Raw genomic sequence first — 13688 nt, 5'->3', positions numbered from 1 at the left:
GGAGTCATTTAGGGTTGGAAAAAAAAGTCCATGAGAGAACATAGGGTCTCATTTGGATGGGGGGAAAAATATTATTCATTTATTTTGATAATATGTAACTCGGAGAATCTCCATTTGCAGCAGAAGAGTATGTTTAAGCCACAGTAGCAATCTAGTAATACCAGGCTACATTTCACGTAAATGTCAGAGCTTAAATCGATTTTAGGACATATAAGAGTATTTGGGATATTCATGACTTTCCCTCCACTACATTTCAAAGACAAATATTGTACTTTTGACTCCACTACATTTATAGGTAGGGAAAAAGTGCATTATGAATTAACCACTTGATTTGAATAACTGGACTGTAGGCCGCTATGCCTGCAGGCCCGAGCGTGGCCCCTGGAGTTCACACATGGCCCCTGGTGTAGCTATTCTGATGGCAGACCACTGACCATGTTGGTGCCAGTTTGGTATGGATCGGAGCCTTGCAAGTCCACATATTACGTTTGTGACGTCCACCGTCTGCCCACCCACTCGCCCATCTACCCTTCCTCTAGGCAATTTTAATATAGGATGAAAATAGAAGGCACGTTTTAAGCTTGTAGATCGACTGTTTTACAAATCTATACTTCACTTTCATAAAAGCTAAAATGTGAATTAATAGCATCATATTTTATCATTTCCTTTTGTAATATGAAAAATAATTAATGTTAACTTAATAACTGTTCCAGCCTAGGGGCTGGGTGGATGGCACAGTGGTAAAACTACTAGCCTAAAAGCTTGTAGGTTTTCTATTTTCGGACAAGTTTTGCAAAGTTTTAAACTGTGAAGTGGTTATCAAAGACATTGGTTATGCAGGAATTCATGCATGTACCCATGGCCCTCACGTCTAGTAACTAAGTACATGTACTCCAGTTAGACCCATTAGTGTGCAAATGAAACCAAATTGGTTGTGCAACAGGATGTTGTAGGCTAGTCAACATCCTGCTGCTGCAGCCATCTCTGGACCACAACTTCCTTCTTGCTCACTGACTTGCAAGTTGTGCATCTTTTTATGTCACATAACCCGCCACCCGTTGCTAGGGCATCAGCTGAAATGTTTCAACCATTAGGGAAGCTTACACCATATTAGGTATGTTGGATGTATCAGTATTAGCAGTACAGGTAGTGCGTGTATGCGTGCATGTGTGTGTGTGTGTGTGTGTGTGTGTGTGTGTGTGTGTGTGTGTGTGTGTGTGTGTGTGTGTGTGTGTGTGTGTGTGTGTGTGTGTGTGTGTGTGTGTGTGTGTGTGTGTGTGTGTGTGTGTGTGTGTGTGCGTTTGCGTGTGCGTGTGCGTGTGCGTGTGTGTGTGTGTGTGTGAGAGAGAGATATTGATTGATTGATTGATTGATTGATTGATTGATTGATTCATTCATTCATGACTCTCCTGTGGATGAGTAGCAGAGACAGCTCTTCCCAGGATATTGACTGTATCCTCAATAATACTGTTCCGGGACTCATCTAGGCGAGACATGAATCCATACATACATGTATAGTTTTCACATGTTAGAAACAGGTGACTGGAACTATGCCATCTAGGGAACTTAAGTAGAATCCTCAGGGCACCATTGTAGGCCACTTTAAGCCTCAGCATGCTACCTTTCTTGTATGCTGTATACATGTGAGTCCAACATGCTTTAAATAGTGCACACTTGACAGGACCTGAACACATACTGAACCTGTGAAGCAGCATATTAGCATATTAGCCTTGGCATAAAGTTTGCGTCACTTTCTAGAGATAGAAAGTGAAAATGTGGCCAATGTACTTCATTTCCTGGCATACAGAAAGACGACTGTCCCTCTCTCTCTCCCTGGCAGGCATAGTTTTACTGAGGTTAGGGTCAGGGTTAGGGTTAGGTTTAGGCATAGTTTTACTGAGGTTAGGGTCAGGGTTAGGTTTAGGCATAGTTTTACTGAGGTTAGGGTTAGGGTTAAGGTTAGGTATAGGCATAGTTGCAAAAACGAGAACTGTCAATCAGAGCGACTACTGACCAATCACAGCGGGTTTGCCAAGAGCTGGCGTGGGATCCATAATAACGCCTCTCTCTCTCTCTCTTTCTCTTTCTCTCTCTCTCTCTCTCTCTCTCTCTCTCTCTCTCTCTCTCTCTCTCTCCCTCTCTCAACATTCATATTTGTGGGATCGCTTTAGCACTAATCACACTAATGTTATCTTCACTATTTATATTTGACATTATTAGTGTGATTGCTAAAATGTTATCTTCACTAAAGCGATCACACTAATGTTATCTTCACTATGTATTATTATTATTATTCCCCCCGTTCTTTGGGTCATTTCAATGGAGAAATGCCATTTAGTGACGTCATAATGCATAATACCATTCTAGTTGTCTCCGCCAGGAGACTATGTTTTCGTTCTCGTCCTTCCGTGTGTCCACCAAGCTAACATTGGTCAAGCTTCACGTGACACGTGACAATATGTTGAAAGGGTGTGCTTTGATTGGCTAGCGAGACGCATGATGAAATAGAGACCTATAAATATGTGTGTCACTTCAAAATATCATTTATATCTTTTGAAGTGAGGTAAGACAGGATTAATCAGGAACAGTACTGGCGGAGACCTGTGCTCCGAGGAACACATTTTCTAGTTATTATTATTATTCCCCCCGTTTTTTGGGTAATTTCAATGGAGAAATGCCATTTAGTGACGTCATAATGCTTAATGCCATTCTAGTGAATGGTAATGCCATCCTAGTGACGTCATAATACTGATTACACTGATACACTACTAACACTATCAATACTCAATACCAGCAACATTCTTAGCGATCCCACACTGTTACTTCAGGAACAGTAGGCTCTAGTTTTAGATTGATGTTGACTAAATGCTGAACGGCAGCTTCCTGCATTTTAGTTACATGTATTCTAGTCATGTCATGTAAAGTATTTTGGCATGTAGCCATTTGAGGCTATAGTCTTGTTCTAACAGGCAACACTACAGTTCATATCAGGACAGTTTGACGTGATCTCATCTCCAGTTCACTCACTGGCTCTCAGGAACCTGTCTAATATAAGCACATTATAGATACAATTCATAACCCTGCCAATCTCCATTCAAAACTATACTGGAATTCAAAACTGGAATTTGAAACTTACTTTAAAAGTATTGTGTCAACAACCTGATATATGCACAAAAGATGGCCTAATTAGGCATTGGAATAGGATTATGAGAACATATGGCTTAGTTTGGAAGGGGGGAACACAGGTGCTGTGGGAAAATAGGGCTGGCCACTACTATACCTTGCATAGTACGCCCCTCAATACGTGTCCCCTCAGTTAGACAGTACTATTATTCTTTATAATATGTAGCCAGAATTCACATTAACACCCTTCCCTGTGGTATTGGTTTCTTTCAAAAGTTGTGCAACAGCAGGTATGCAGGCACACTACATTCTATTTGGAGATTTGGCTATACAGCTTAAAACAGTTTGTTGAAGAGGTTAGCAGAGCATCAATCCCTTTTTATAACATTAAAAAAATATATTTATACACACTTAATTGCAATTGACAGTTTGCAAGCTACAGTAGTTGACTAGTAGGCAACTACAGTGATGTTGTTCATCAATGCAGTTGCTTCTGGACACTGTCTGTGACATAGCATCATTCACTTCCATATAAGAATAGGAGATATACAGTGGACAACGTACTCAACCCCATTACTTCAAAGAATAGATGGTGACTAATGGTGAAATATTGCAACATATTACTCAGTAAATTATTCATTATCAACACATTGCTGTATTGTTTTCACAATGCATTTTATAGAACCTTAATTGTAACTCTCTGATACCACACAATGAATGCACAGAGCTGCTAAAAGAACCACTATGCTACACAAAGCAGTTTCATTACACTGAAAAGTAATAGAGACCTTTTTTTCTACACATTAATCTGATCTCACTAGCCATGTGTGTGTGTGTGTGTGTGTGTGTGTGTGTGTGTGTGTGTGTGTGTGTGTGTGTGTGTGTGTGTGTGTGTGTGTGTGTGTGTGTGTGTGTGTGTGTGTGTGTGTGTGTGTGTGTGTGTGTGTGTGTGTGTGTGTGTGTGTGTGTTGGGGGTGTTTAAACAGTACTATTATCTTTTTATGATCATCACAAGGAGAACTTGTTGCTTTTGGTTTCCATATGTGTTTGACTAAACACAGCAAACACATAGTGAAATGAGGAGCACTTCTTACTGTTGGTTTTGATTCATGCACATTATTTTTTATTTGTGTGCATTTACAAAACGTTATAAACGAGTATTAACACAACCTGTAAATCCTGTGTTACTACTGCTTAATCCACATTAATCTGTAATGGTGTTCATGAGTGAGGAAGTCACCTTGATTGATCTGATGCCATTTACTCTCTTCTTTTTGCCATTTATTCTTCTAATTATGTCATAGATCAAACCTTAAAAAGTCACACAACACCCTTCCTTGTGGTATTGGTGTAGTTAAAAAGTTGTGCAACAGCAGGTATGCAGGCACACAACACTCAATGCTGGAGGATATTTGGCTAAAGCTTAAAACAGTGTGTTAGTGAGGTTAGTGGAACGGGGGGGGGGGGGGGGGGGGCAGCCGCTCCTTCAGCAGCCGCTGCTTCTAAATGGTGACGCTTTCTTCTTTCACTTTCTCTCCGCCGTTTGGTGCCCCCCCCCAAGGTTGGTGCCCTGTGCTTCAGCACCCAAAGCACTTCCGTTAATCCAGCACTGCTTGTGTGATGCCCCTGTGACGTGTGTGCGTGTGTGTGTGCGTGTGTATTTGTGTGTGTGTGTGTGTGTGTGTGTGTGTGTGTGTGTGTGTGTGTGTGTGTGTGTGTGTGTGTGTGTGTGTGTGTGTGTGTGTGTGTGTGAGAGAGAGATAGCGTGTGCATGTGCGCGTGCGTGTGCGTGAGAGAGAGAGAGAGAGAGAGAGAGAGAGAGAGAGAGAGAGAGAGAGAGAGAGAGAGAGAGAGAGAGAGAGTTGAAGCCCACTTATATCCATGCCATCCTGAGCTGCATGAGTTGTTATTGAACTTTTTTTTCTTCAGATACACACAGATACAGATGACTGAATTGTTGTATACTGTATAGTTGTTAGATAGCTGCAGTCTGATCTTGGTTTCTTTTTTCTTTTCTGTTTTCTTGTGTGATTAATGCCACTAAATAAGCCATAACAGTGTAGGAGAGACAGTGCCCACATTGTGTGTACAGAGTTCTAATGTTTCAGCATTTTCTCCAGTGAACCTACAAAGGCTACTTTTATATAAATATTTTGTTTACGTTTGTTTTTTTCTTCCTGTGTCTTCCTCCCTTCCTCTCTGTCTCTCTGTCGTCCTCTGTCTTTCTCTCTGGTGGTTAATGTTCGCCATCTAGTGGACACTGGGTCTAAACTAACTGAAGGTCAGTGATGAATGTTTTGAAATACACTGTAGATATTCACTGTAAGTAGAAAGACTGTAGGCAATTGGTTATTTTTGTTAATCATGTTTTTTCACATGATGCTACATACATTTGGATGTTGACATACATTATTGTACGTCTTCAGAAAAGCCTCCTCAGTTAGTGTGTACAGTATGCCTCATCTAACGTAATAACATTTTACATACATACGTATCACTCAGGACGTCACTCTGTACTCTGCTACCCTCTATAGGGGCTACACTATATAAATCCAAATAGTTTTAGAACAATGAAATACACAGTAATGTGTTTTTTTCTTCTTCTGATGTATATGTCACAGGTAGATTGGCATTCCAGGTAGATTGGAAGTGGAGCGCTTGTTTTTAGGCTCGGGGCGGGGCTGCGATGCGAGGACGATGACGAAGACAACATGAATATACAAACATACCAGCCTCAGTGGCGCACTTCGATAATCTTTGGACTCCCCATCCACTATCGCTGGGAGTCTGGGTTTGACTCCGGCTTGGGACATTACTTTTTCAAACAACCGCGGACTACATTTTTTCTCCGATAAAGTATAGTTTTGGACCATGATGGAGGCGCGCCGACTCAGCAGACCTTGAGGCCAAGGAGGTGCATGCGTGTGTGTGTGTGTGGTGTGGGACTCATGTCTGGCTTGCATTGCCCTCTGGCGTTGGTTCTACAGAATTGCTTGGGGGGGCGGTGAAAACAAGCGCTTCTTTTCCAATCTACCTGGAATGCCAATCTACCTGTAACATATATAACATCAACTAAAGCTTGAGTTCAGTCTCTCCAAAACATTAAGAGAATGAAGTTGAGATGTTGACATGCTCTCTTTGTTCCAGACATCAACCATGACGCGGAGAGTGATCAAAAAGATTCTGGAGAAGCTGAGTGGCCCTGACTTCACAGAGTTCCAGAGGGAACTGGAAGAGGCTGACCACTTTGACGGCCAAGAGCCGCTTGTAAGATTCGCTCTAGAGAACAAAGATAGGAACCAAACCACCGATCTGATTGTGCAGACATACCCCAATACTGCAGTTCAGATTGTGGCAAAAATTCTAGAGGAGATTAACAGGAAAGATCTGCTGAAAGAGTTGCTAGACAACGGTAGGTGAAGAGAGGTTATATATTTATGACTGTCTCTATTTGTCTCTATTTGCTGTGTGTGTGTGTGTGTGTGTGTGTGTGTGTGTGTGTGTGTGTGTGTGTGTGTGTGTGTGTGTGTGTGTGTGTGTGTGTGTGTGTGTGTGTGTGTGTGTTCTGAGCTTCCACATGGCAAATACAACATCAACCTGTATGAATGAGGCATCATACTTTTTTCATCACGTCTCCGGTGTGTAAAGTATGCAGCCTAATTCTGCCATTCGTCATCATGTGATTTTCTACCAACCTTTCCTTAATCAACACAATGCTTGTAGTGTGACATTTCATTTTCCATAGATGATTCGCTTGCAATAGTAATTTATGTAATACATTTTGTTTCCTTTACATCTAGACCCCTGACACTGGCAGCTCTCTGTGTGGTGTGTTGGGTGTTAATAAGCCTAGCGCAGCCTTTGAGAACATAAGCCTTGTTCAGCATTTAAGTAGCTAAGTCTATAGTGCCGCATTTGTTATCTTTTCATGTGTTCACAACTCCTTTGGCAGTATAATAGAATACATCTGATAGTTTTAAAATATATAATGAAATAAGGGTCGTATTAGCCACACCTTCTTTAGAGAAGTGTAGCCATATAGAAATGTCAGTCCAACATGTTTTGTGCTTTGGTGATTACTTTCATGAACTATATTTAGTGCAAATAATGAAGTGTCTGCATAGCTTAGTTGGTAGACCACTCGCCTTCGATCCTGGGCACCGCCGACTCAGTATATGAGTAGCATGGCTTGGGTATCTAAGACGTGTGTTCATTGCTGGGAACTGATGGTAGATGTTTTGCTCCATCACAGCAATCGTACTGTATAGTGCATTGAAAAGGGAATATACACCCTCTTGGCCTGATGCTGACAATAAGCCATTCCGACCAACTTATTTCTCAATGAAGTAATAATTTAACATTCTGAAGGTTTTTGTTGAAAATAACAAAGGTTATTTCCGCCTCAGAAATCTGATGAGACTTCACTTGTTGGTTACAGTACATTAACACATTGAGTGCCATAAACAGTTGAGAATCCATGCGTCATGTGCCATAAATGGTCCGGACCGTTTTTGGCTCATTTTTTTTTTATACGTGGGGCCCACGTGGGGTGCTCTAACAAAACTTTGGGATCATCCAAGGAGTCTCTGAGAAGGAGAGGCCAGATGTGAATCCATGTCAAAAATCCTTCCGGTCGGCCGCTCCAATGTTAACTCCTTGACTAAAAGCTTAATATCTCCATTTCTTTTTAACGTGGTGGAAGTGAGCCGTTTTCGATCGGCGATCACTCTGCAATGGAGGATCGCGTTAGAAATATTATTGTTCCAGGCGTTAGTCGGGACCCTCCGCCATCTCGCACGCACGCTTTGTTTACATGCACTTCCGCGTCGGGGCTTCTACAGCACGAAACATATCAACGAAAGTGGATGGAAGATATGCAGGCACTGAACGTACCCATTTTTAATAAACCTCTGGCACACAATGTTAAGGGAATGGGGGAGGGGTGCATGTGTATTGCTGTATATTTCTTAACTTAAGATACACATTTAAGTCATATGTTAGAATTATTACTTAACTTTACAAGTCACTTTGGCCAGTAGAGACAGAGGAGTGTATTACCATTTGTTGGCTCCAGCCTGGGTGTGGGGTACACTTAGCATGGAGACAGTGCGTCTAGGCATTTGTCATCAAGGCTGACACCTCTTCCTTTCCTGGCTCTTTACAGTTGCAAATGTGGAAGAGCCAGGGGAGGTGGGGGTTCACCATACAGGGCTGACACACCCAACACGTACCTACTCTTAGATCTCAAAGGTGACCACTGCTATAAAGGACTGACTGAAATGTAACTAACTTAGTGTGTCTCAGGCCGGAGGGCCGCCTGTGTGGACCTCAGGGTCTCCATAGAAAATCTGTACTATGATGAAATAAACTGGAAGCAACGAACCTCACTATTGGAGTGATGTCTCATCCATTCTTCACCATTCATTCACATCTCTGGAACATCAAACTAACTTTACAATATGGCGTTGTTGGCAATTAGTATAGTGCATTAAACCTGTAAGTCGGTGGTTTTAAATATACCTCAAATGGCGGTTTTGTCGGCAGTCGCGTTGGTTTGGTTATATGGGGACGCCAGTCTCCAGAAATACTGAGCCAGGCGTCGAAAGGACATGCGCGGGTGGTGGAAGTCTTTGCCTTGCGGTGGATGGAAGGATCAAGCTATCTTCCTGCGACGTGGGGGGACCACTGCAAGAGGGACATCGGCACGACATGACGACAACTTTTCGAGGATCTACGGGGAGAGGCCCTCGTCATGACCAGATCTAGGATGGCTGTTACGACTCATCTGGCTGCACAAATTATCTTCTGCGATCGCTAATGGAGCGCGCTGCGGTGCTGACGGCAGTGCGGGGAACCTGTGGATGGACGGGGTTCTCTCGTGGCGGGTAATGTTGTGAGGAGGACAGAGGACAGCGGGTGCCAGCAGAACGTAGAACCGGCGACGCTTATTTGTCTTGATTTTCTCGAAATATTCAGTGCAATTGCAAGCCAGTTAATAGTGAATATATTCTCATATATTTGCAAGATATTAAGTACAAGAAATTGACTGAGTATTTACAGAGAAGAAGATAATTAGACTGGAGATGAGGGGTTCTTCGTAGGGAATGTGTTTACATTTTCTGCGGTCGCAAGAGAGAGCGTGCTGTTGTAAAAATTGCAGCTATCTGTTGGACAATCTGGGAACTGCACTGGGAAAGCGGCTGGGGCGAGAAAATGACATTGAGGGAGACTACAAAGAAACATTATCGAGCGGGACATTGTGCATACGGGACCTGAGGTTATATTTTTGTGATAATGGTGGGTTTAAACTGTGGAGCGAGGGCTGCCACGGCGCAAGTGTTTGTGAGGAAGTTGTTTCACTCTCTGGTCTCTGGGGTTAAATGTGGATTTTTTTATTTTCGTTGAGTGCTGAGAACCGGGCGACTCCCGTGAGGTACATGCGGGCGATTCCCGTGAGATGTGTATGAGGGCGATTCCCTTATGTTTTATGTGTAACATTTTTCCCAGAGTTTGAAGGACTAACAGGGGGATCCTGCACGCTAATTGGAATCAAGGAATGAGTTTTCTGTCTATTTGTAAATCACCTTGTCACTGTACTATGTTATCTTGGTTCTTGTATGTGCATTGTTCTGTATTGGATGTTGTTGCTATTTAGTATTCCTGGATGTTTTCTCTTTGTCCTGGTTGTGTTCCAGTAAGTTTCATGGGGGGCGGTTCTTTGTTTTCTTTGGAAATATACGTTTTTGCGGGAGACGTTTTAGTGTCTCCCGTGGGGGGTATGCTGTATATTTCTTAACTTAAGATACACATTTAAGTCATATGTTAGAATTATTACTTAACTTTACAAGTCACTTTGGCCAGTAGAGACAGAGGAGTGTATTACCATTTGTTGGCTCCAGCCTGGGTGTGGGGTACACTTAGCATGGAGACAGTGCGTCTAGGCATTTGTCATCAAGGCTGACACCTCTTCCTTTCCTGGCTCTTTACAGTTGCAAATGTGGAAGAGCCAGGGGAGGTGGGGGTTCACCATACAGGGCTGACACACCCAACACGTACCTACTCTTAGATCTCAAAGGTGACCACTGCTATAAAGGACTGACTGAAATGTAACTAACTTAGTGTGTCTCAGGCCGGAGGGCCGCCTGTGTGGACCTCAGGGTCTCCATAGAAAATCTGTACTATGATGAAATAAACTGGAAGCAACGAACCTCACTATTGGAGTGATGTCTCATCCATTCTTCACCATTCATTCACATCTCTGGAACATCAAACTAACTTTACAATATGGCGTTGTTGGCAATTAGTATAGTGCATTAAACCTGTAAGTCGGTGGTTTTAAATATGTAGTGCATTTTACAGCCAATGGTGTGAATAGTAATGAAACTGGAGAAAATGGGCTCCTAGAATCTATATTCTTCTATTTACAGCCAGTGATTCAAACAGATCTGTGATAAGCCCTTATTTTATTTATTGAAAGCTGTTGACTTTCTATTAAAGGAGACATCCGGTCATTTTAAGTGTTATGTTTGATGTGTGTCAAATCACTTACCAACGTAGAAATGAAAATCGCGTTACTCCACAGATCCCCCTATCGACCCCCACCGTTGGCATTATAGGAGTCGCTAGGATAGCAGCAATTCGCCTATTTTAACAAATGTAAAGTCTGTTTTTTTCTCCTAGTACTCATTGTTGAGTCCCATGATAACGTAACAGGCGCTAAAACTCCCGACAAGCTAACGGCTAATAACAGAACGCTGGGGCTGCTTATCTCTCTGCATGGCAGCCCCAGGTTGCCAGGTCGGGAGAGAAACCAGCAACCAGCATTAGCTCGTTCTGTTATTAGCCGTTAGCTTGTCGGGAGTTTTAGCGCCTGTTACGTTATCATGGGACTCAACAATGAGTACTAGAAGCAAAAAAACAGACTTTACATTTGTTAAAATAGGCGAATTGCTGCTATCCTAGCGACTCCTATAATGCCAACGGTGGGGGTCGATAGGGGGATCTGTGGAGTAACGCGATTTTCATTTCTACGTTGGTAAGTGATTTGACACACATCAAACATAACACTTAAAATGACCGGATGTCTCCTTTAAGACTAGTCAGCGTCTTGCTCAAGGACACTTCAACACTAACTCTGGGGGAGCCACCCAGCCCGGGATCGAACTGGGAACATGGCGGTATCCAGTTCACTCTAACCGGCCATTCTACCCCTGAGCCAGTGGCTCAATCATGTCAGTCTTTGTGTTAAGTGACTTAACAGCTCATTAGCTCACATGTTTGCATGTTAAATTAATTTGAACACCGCTTTATTTGTTGCAGCACAATCCAAAGGAGTACCTGGATTTGGCCCAGGTGCGTGCTAAGTAGGGTTGACTTAAAGGACAACTTTGTTTTTTTACAACCAATGTTTATGTTTTAGATTGTAATTAAAGTAAATAAAAGATGAGTGTTAAAATTTTTAAATTTACTGCTTTCTATAGTTTTAGCAATTTTCACAATCTTTTTTACAGTGTTTTTACAGTGGGCGGGGGCATTCTGTCCGGTGGCTAAATATGTATTTTTTTAACACATTAACCCGCCGTTTTCTTTATTATTATTTACAGTAGCTCTTCTAGCCCCCAATAACTCACATCTGGCCATCTCAGACAGCCGGACCTTTTTTATTGTGTAAAAAAGGCATATTTAGCCACCGGACAGAATGCCCCCGCCCACTGTAAAAAATATCGCAAAAAATGCTAAAACTATTGAAAGCAGTAAATGAAAAAAAAATTACACTCATCATTTATTTACTTTAATTACAAGCTAAAATATAGACCTTGGTTGTAAAAAACCAAAGTTGTCCTTTAACAGATTGTTTCCAACTGTACTAGTCCTTATTACAGTTACTCATGTTTGTGTTTTGATACATTTAAACATTGTTTTATTTCTTGCAGTACAATCCAAAGTTGCAGCTGCATCTGTCCCAGGTGAGTGCTATTTAAAGTAAATTCAGTTTGACTCAACAACTTTGAAATTTGAAATGTATTTGAACACTGCTTTATCTTTTTTTGGCAGCAGCACCCAAAGCATCTGACCCAGGTGAGATACTGTAGCTGTTCAAAGAAGGTAGACTCCACAGATATTAATCTCCATCATAGTCTCCTTTGTATGTGGATATGGCTGTTGTTTCTTAATATCAATTATATGCACTTTCCTCATTAAGTGCTTCAAATACTGACTGTGACCTAGTTAGTTCCTATTCAGAACACAGTCAAGTACATGTCCTACAGCATACTGAAACAGATCTAAGATGAACTTTATAAGACAATGTTACAACTGACAGTCATATATTAGTGGAAGTCTTGTTGTCTATTGATTATGAAACTTGTAGCAACCAGCAACTAGCAGGCTAATAGTCATATATCCTATCAAATTCCAAAAACTGAAACAGGCCTATTTAAACTATTATTGTTAATATTCCAGTAACTGAGGAATGCAAAGAAACATTAAATATGTGTTGTCCACAGAGGTTGACTTTGTCACTAAACACCGGGGTGCCCTGATTCAGAGAGTGTCCATGGTGGCACCCATCCTGGATTACCTCATTGATCAGGGTATCATGAAGAATGAAGCCTACAGTAATGTGAGGGCTGAACGCACCAGTCAGGGAAAGATGAGGGAACTCATGGAGCTCCTGGATAATCATGGAGCTAAAGCCAAACGCGTTTTCTACAAAGGTCTTCAGGAACATGAAACATGTCTTCTCGAAGATCTGAATGTGTAATCTGTATTTGTCCTTTAAATTCATGTTTGGGCCATGCAAACATTATATAGTACAATAAAATATACCTTTTAAGACCATTATGCTTTCCGATGTTATTATGTATCATCCTCTTTCTATTTCCAAGAGCTACAGATTTAACTTCGAGTGTAATTCTAATTCTTACAAATAGCTATTTGTTTTTTACACAGGATCATTATCCAGTATAATCATGAGGGTGATGTACAGTTGAGGGTGATTTTTTTTTGTTTTATTGTGGTGATGACTACGTGAGGTGAATATGATAGGTGATCTTCAAGAGAGAAAAAAAGGTCTGCTTGTGACTGTGATAATCTTGTCTTGTTTAATAAATGTATTTTAATGCTGTCAAAATGATCACTAGTATTAACGGTGGTAATACATTTTTGGAATTAATTGCGTAAAAAGTGTTTTTTAATATACACTTTTTGGCCAGCAAATAAAATATTTCACCGGAAGGAAAACATGTTGTCAATAGAAAAGTTCCATTGACCGGATCTGAAGGGGGCGCAGTGGAGTAACTAAAACATGTTTTCCTTCCAGTGAAATATTTTTTTTTCTGGACAAAAAGTGTATTTTAGATGTGAGGTGGGCGGCTCTGAGTGTTCCCACCAAGTATAGAGTTGGCTTTCAACATCTTAAAACCCTGGCCTCTTTGTTTTGGTGAGTAGCGAAAGTGTATTTTTATTTTTTTACTACAGACGAGAGGCTGCGCAGCCTGCACTACCGCGGATGTGCGGGAAACGGCCCGAAATGTTGTTGTTTTCAACCTTTTTCATATCAAGGT

General features: G+C 41.6%; 1 protein-coding gene across 2 annotated transcripts in view; it reads left to right on the top strand.

The window, feature by feature from the left end:
* LOC311044426 (apoptosis-associated speck-like protein containing a CARD) overlaps nucleotides 1-12963 on the top strand; it is a 13762-nt gene extending 799 nt beyond the window's left edge. The window contains exons 2-7 of one of the 2 annotated variants that reach the window (XM_084055992.1): nucleotides 5378-5404; nucleotides 6271-6535; nucleotides 11443-11475; nucleotides 12057-12089; nucleotides 12181-12201; nucleotides 12630-12963. In XM_084055992.1, the coding sequence (XP_083912118.1) occupies nucleotides 6280-6535; nucleotides 11443-11475; nucleotides 12057-12089; nucleotides 12181-12201; nucleotides 12630-12886 (600 nt within the window). In that variant the 5' untranslated portion in view covers nucleotides 5378-5404; nucleotides 6271-6279 and the 3' untranslated portion in view covers nucleotides 12887-12963. Of the gene's footprint in view, nucleotides 1-5377; nucleotides 5405-6270; nucleotides 6536-11442; nucleotides 11476-12056; nucleotides 12090-12177; nucleotides 12202-12629 lie in introns of both variants that reach the window. The other variant, XM_084055991.1, reaches the window with a different exon arrangement.
* The last annotated feature ends 725 nt before the right edge of the window (nucleotides 12964-13688 follow it).

The sequence above is a fragment of the Gymnoscopelus microlampas genome (genome assembly GCF_963454915.1).
Source record: "Gymnoscopelus microlampas genome assembly, chromosome: 4".
In the NCBI taxonomy this organism is placed as follows: domain Eukaryota; kingdom Metazoa; phylum Chordata; class Actinopteri; order Myctophiformes; family Myctophidae; genus Gymnoscopelus; species Gymnoscopelus microlampas.
Note: the sequence above shows the minus strand (reverse complement) of the source record. Positions and strands in the feature narration are given on the sequence as shown.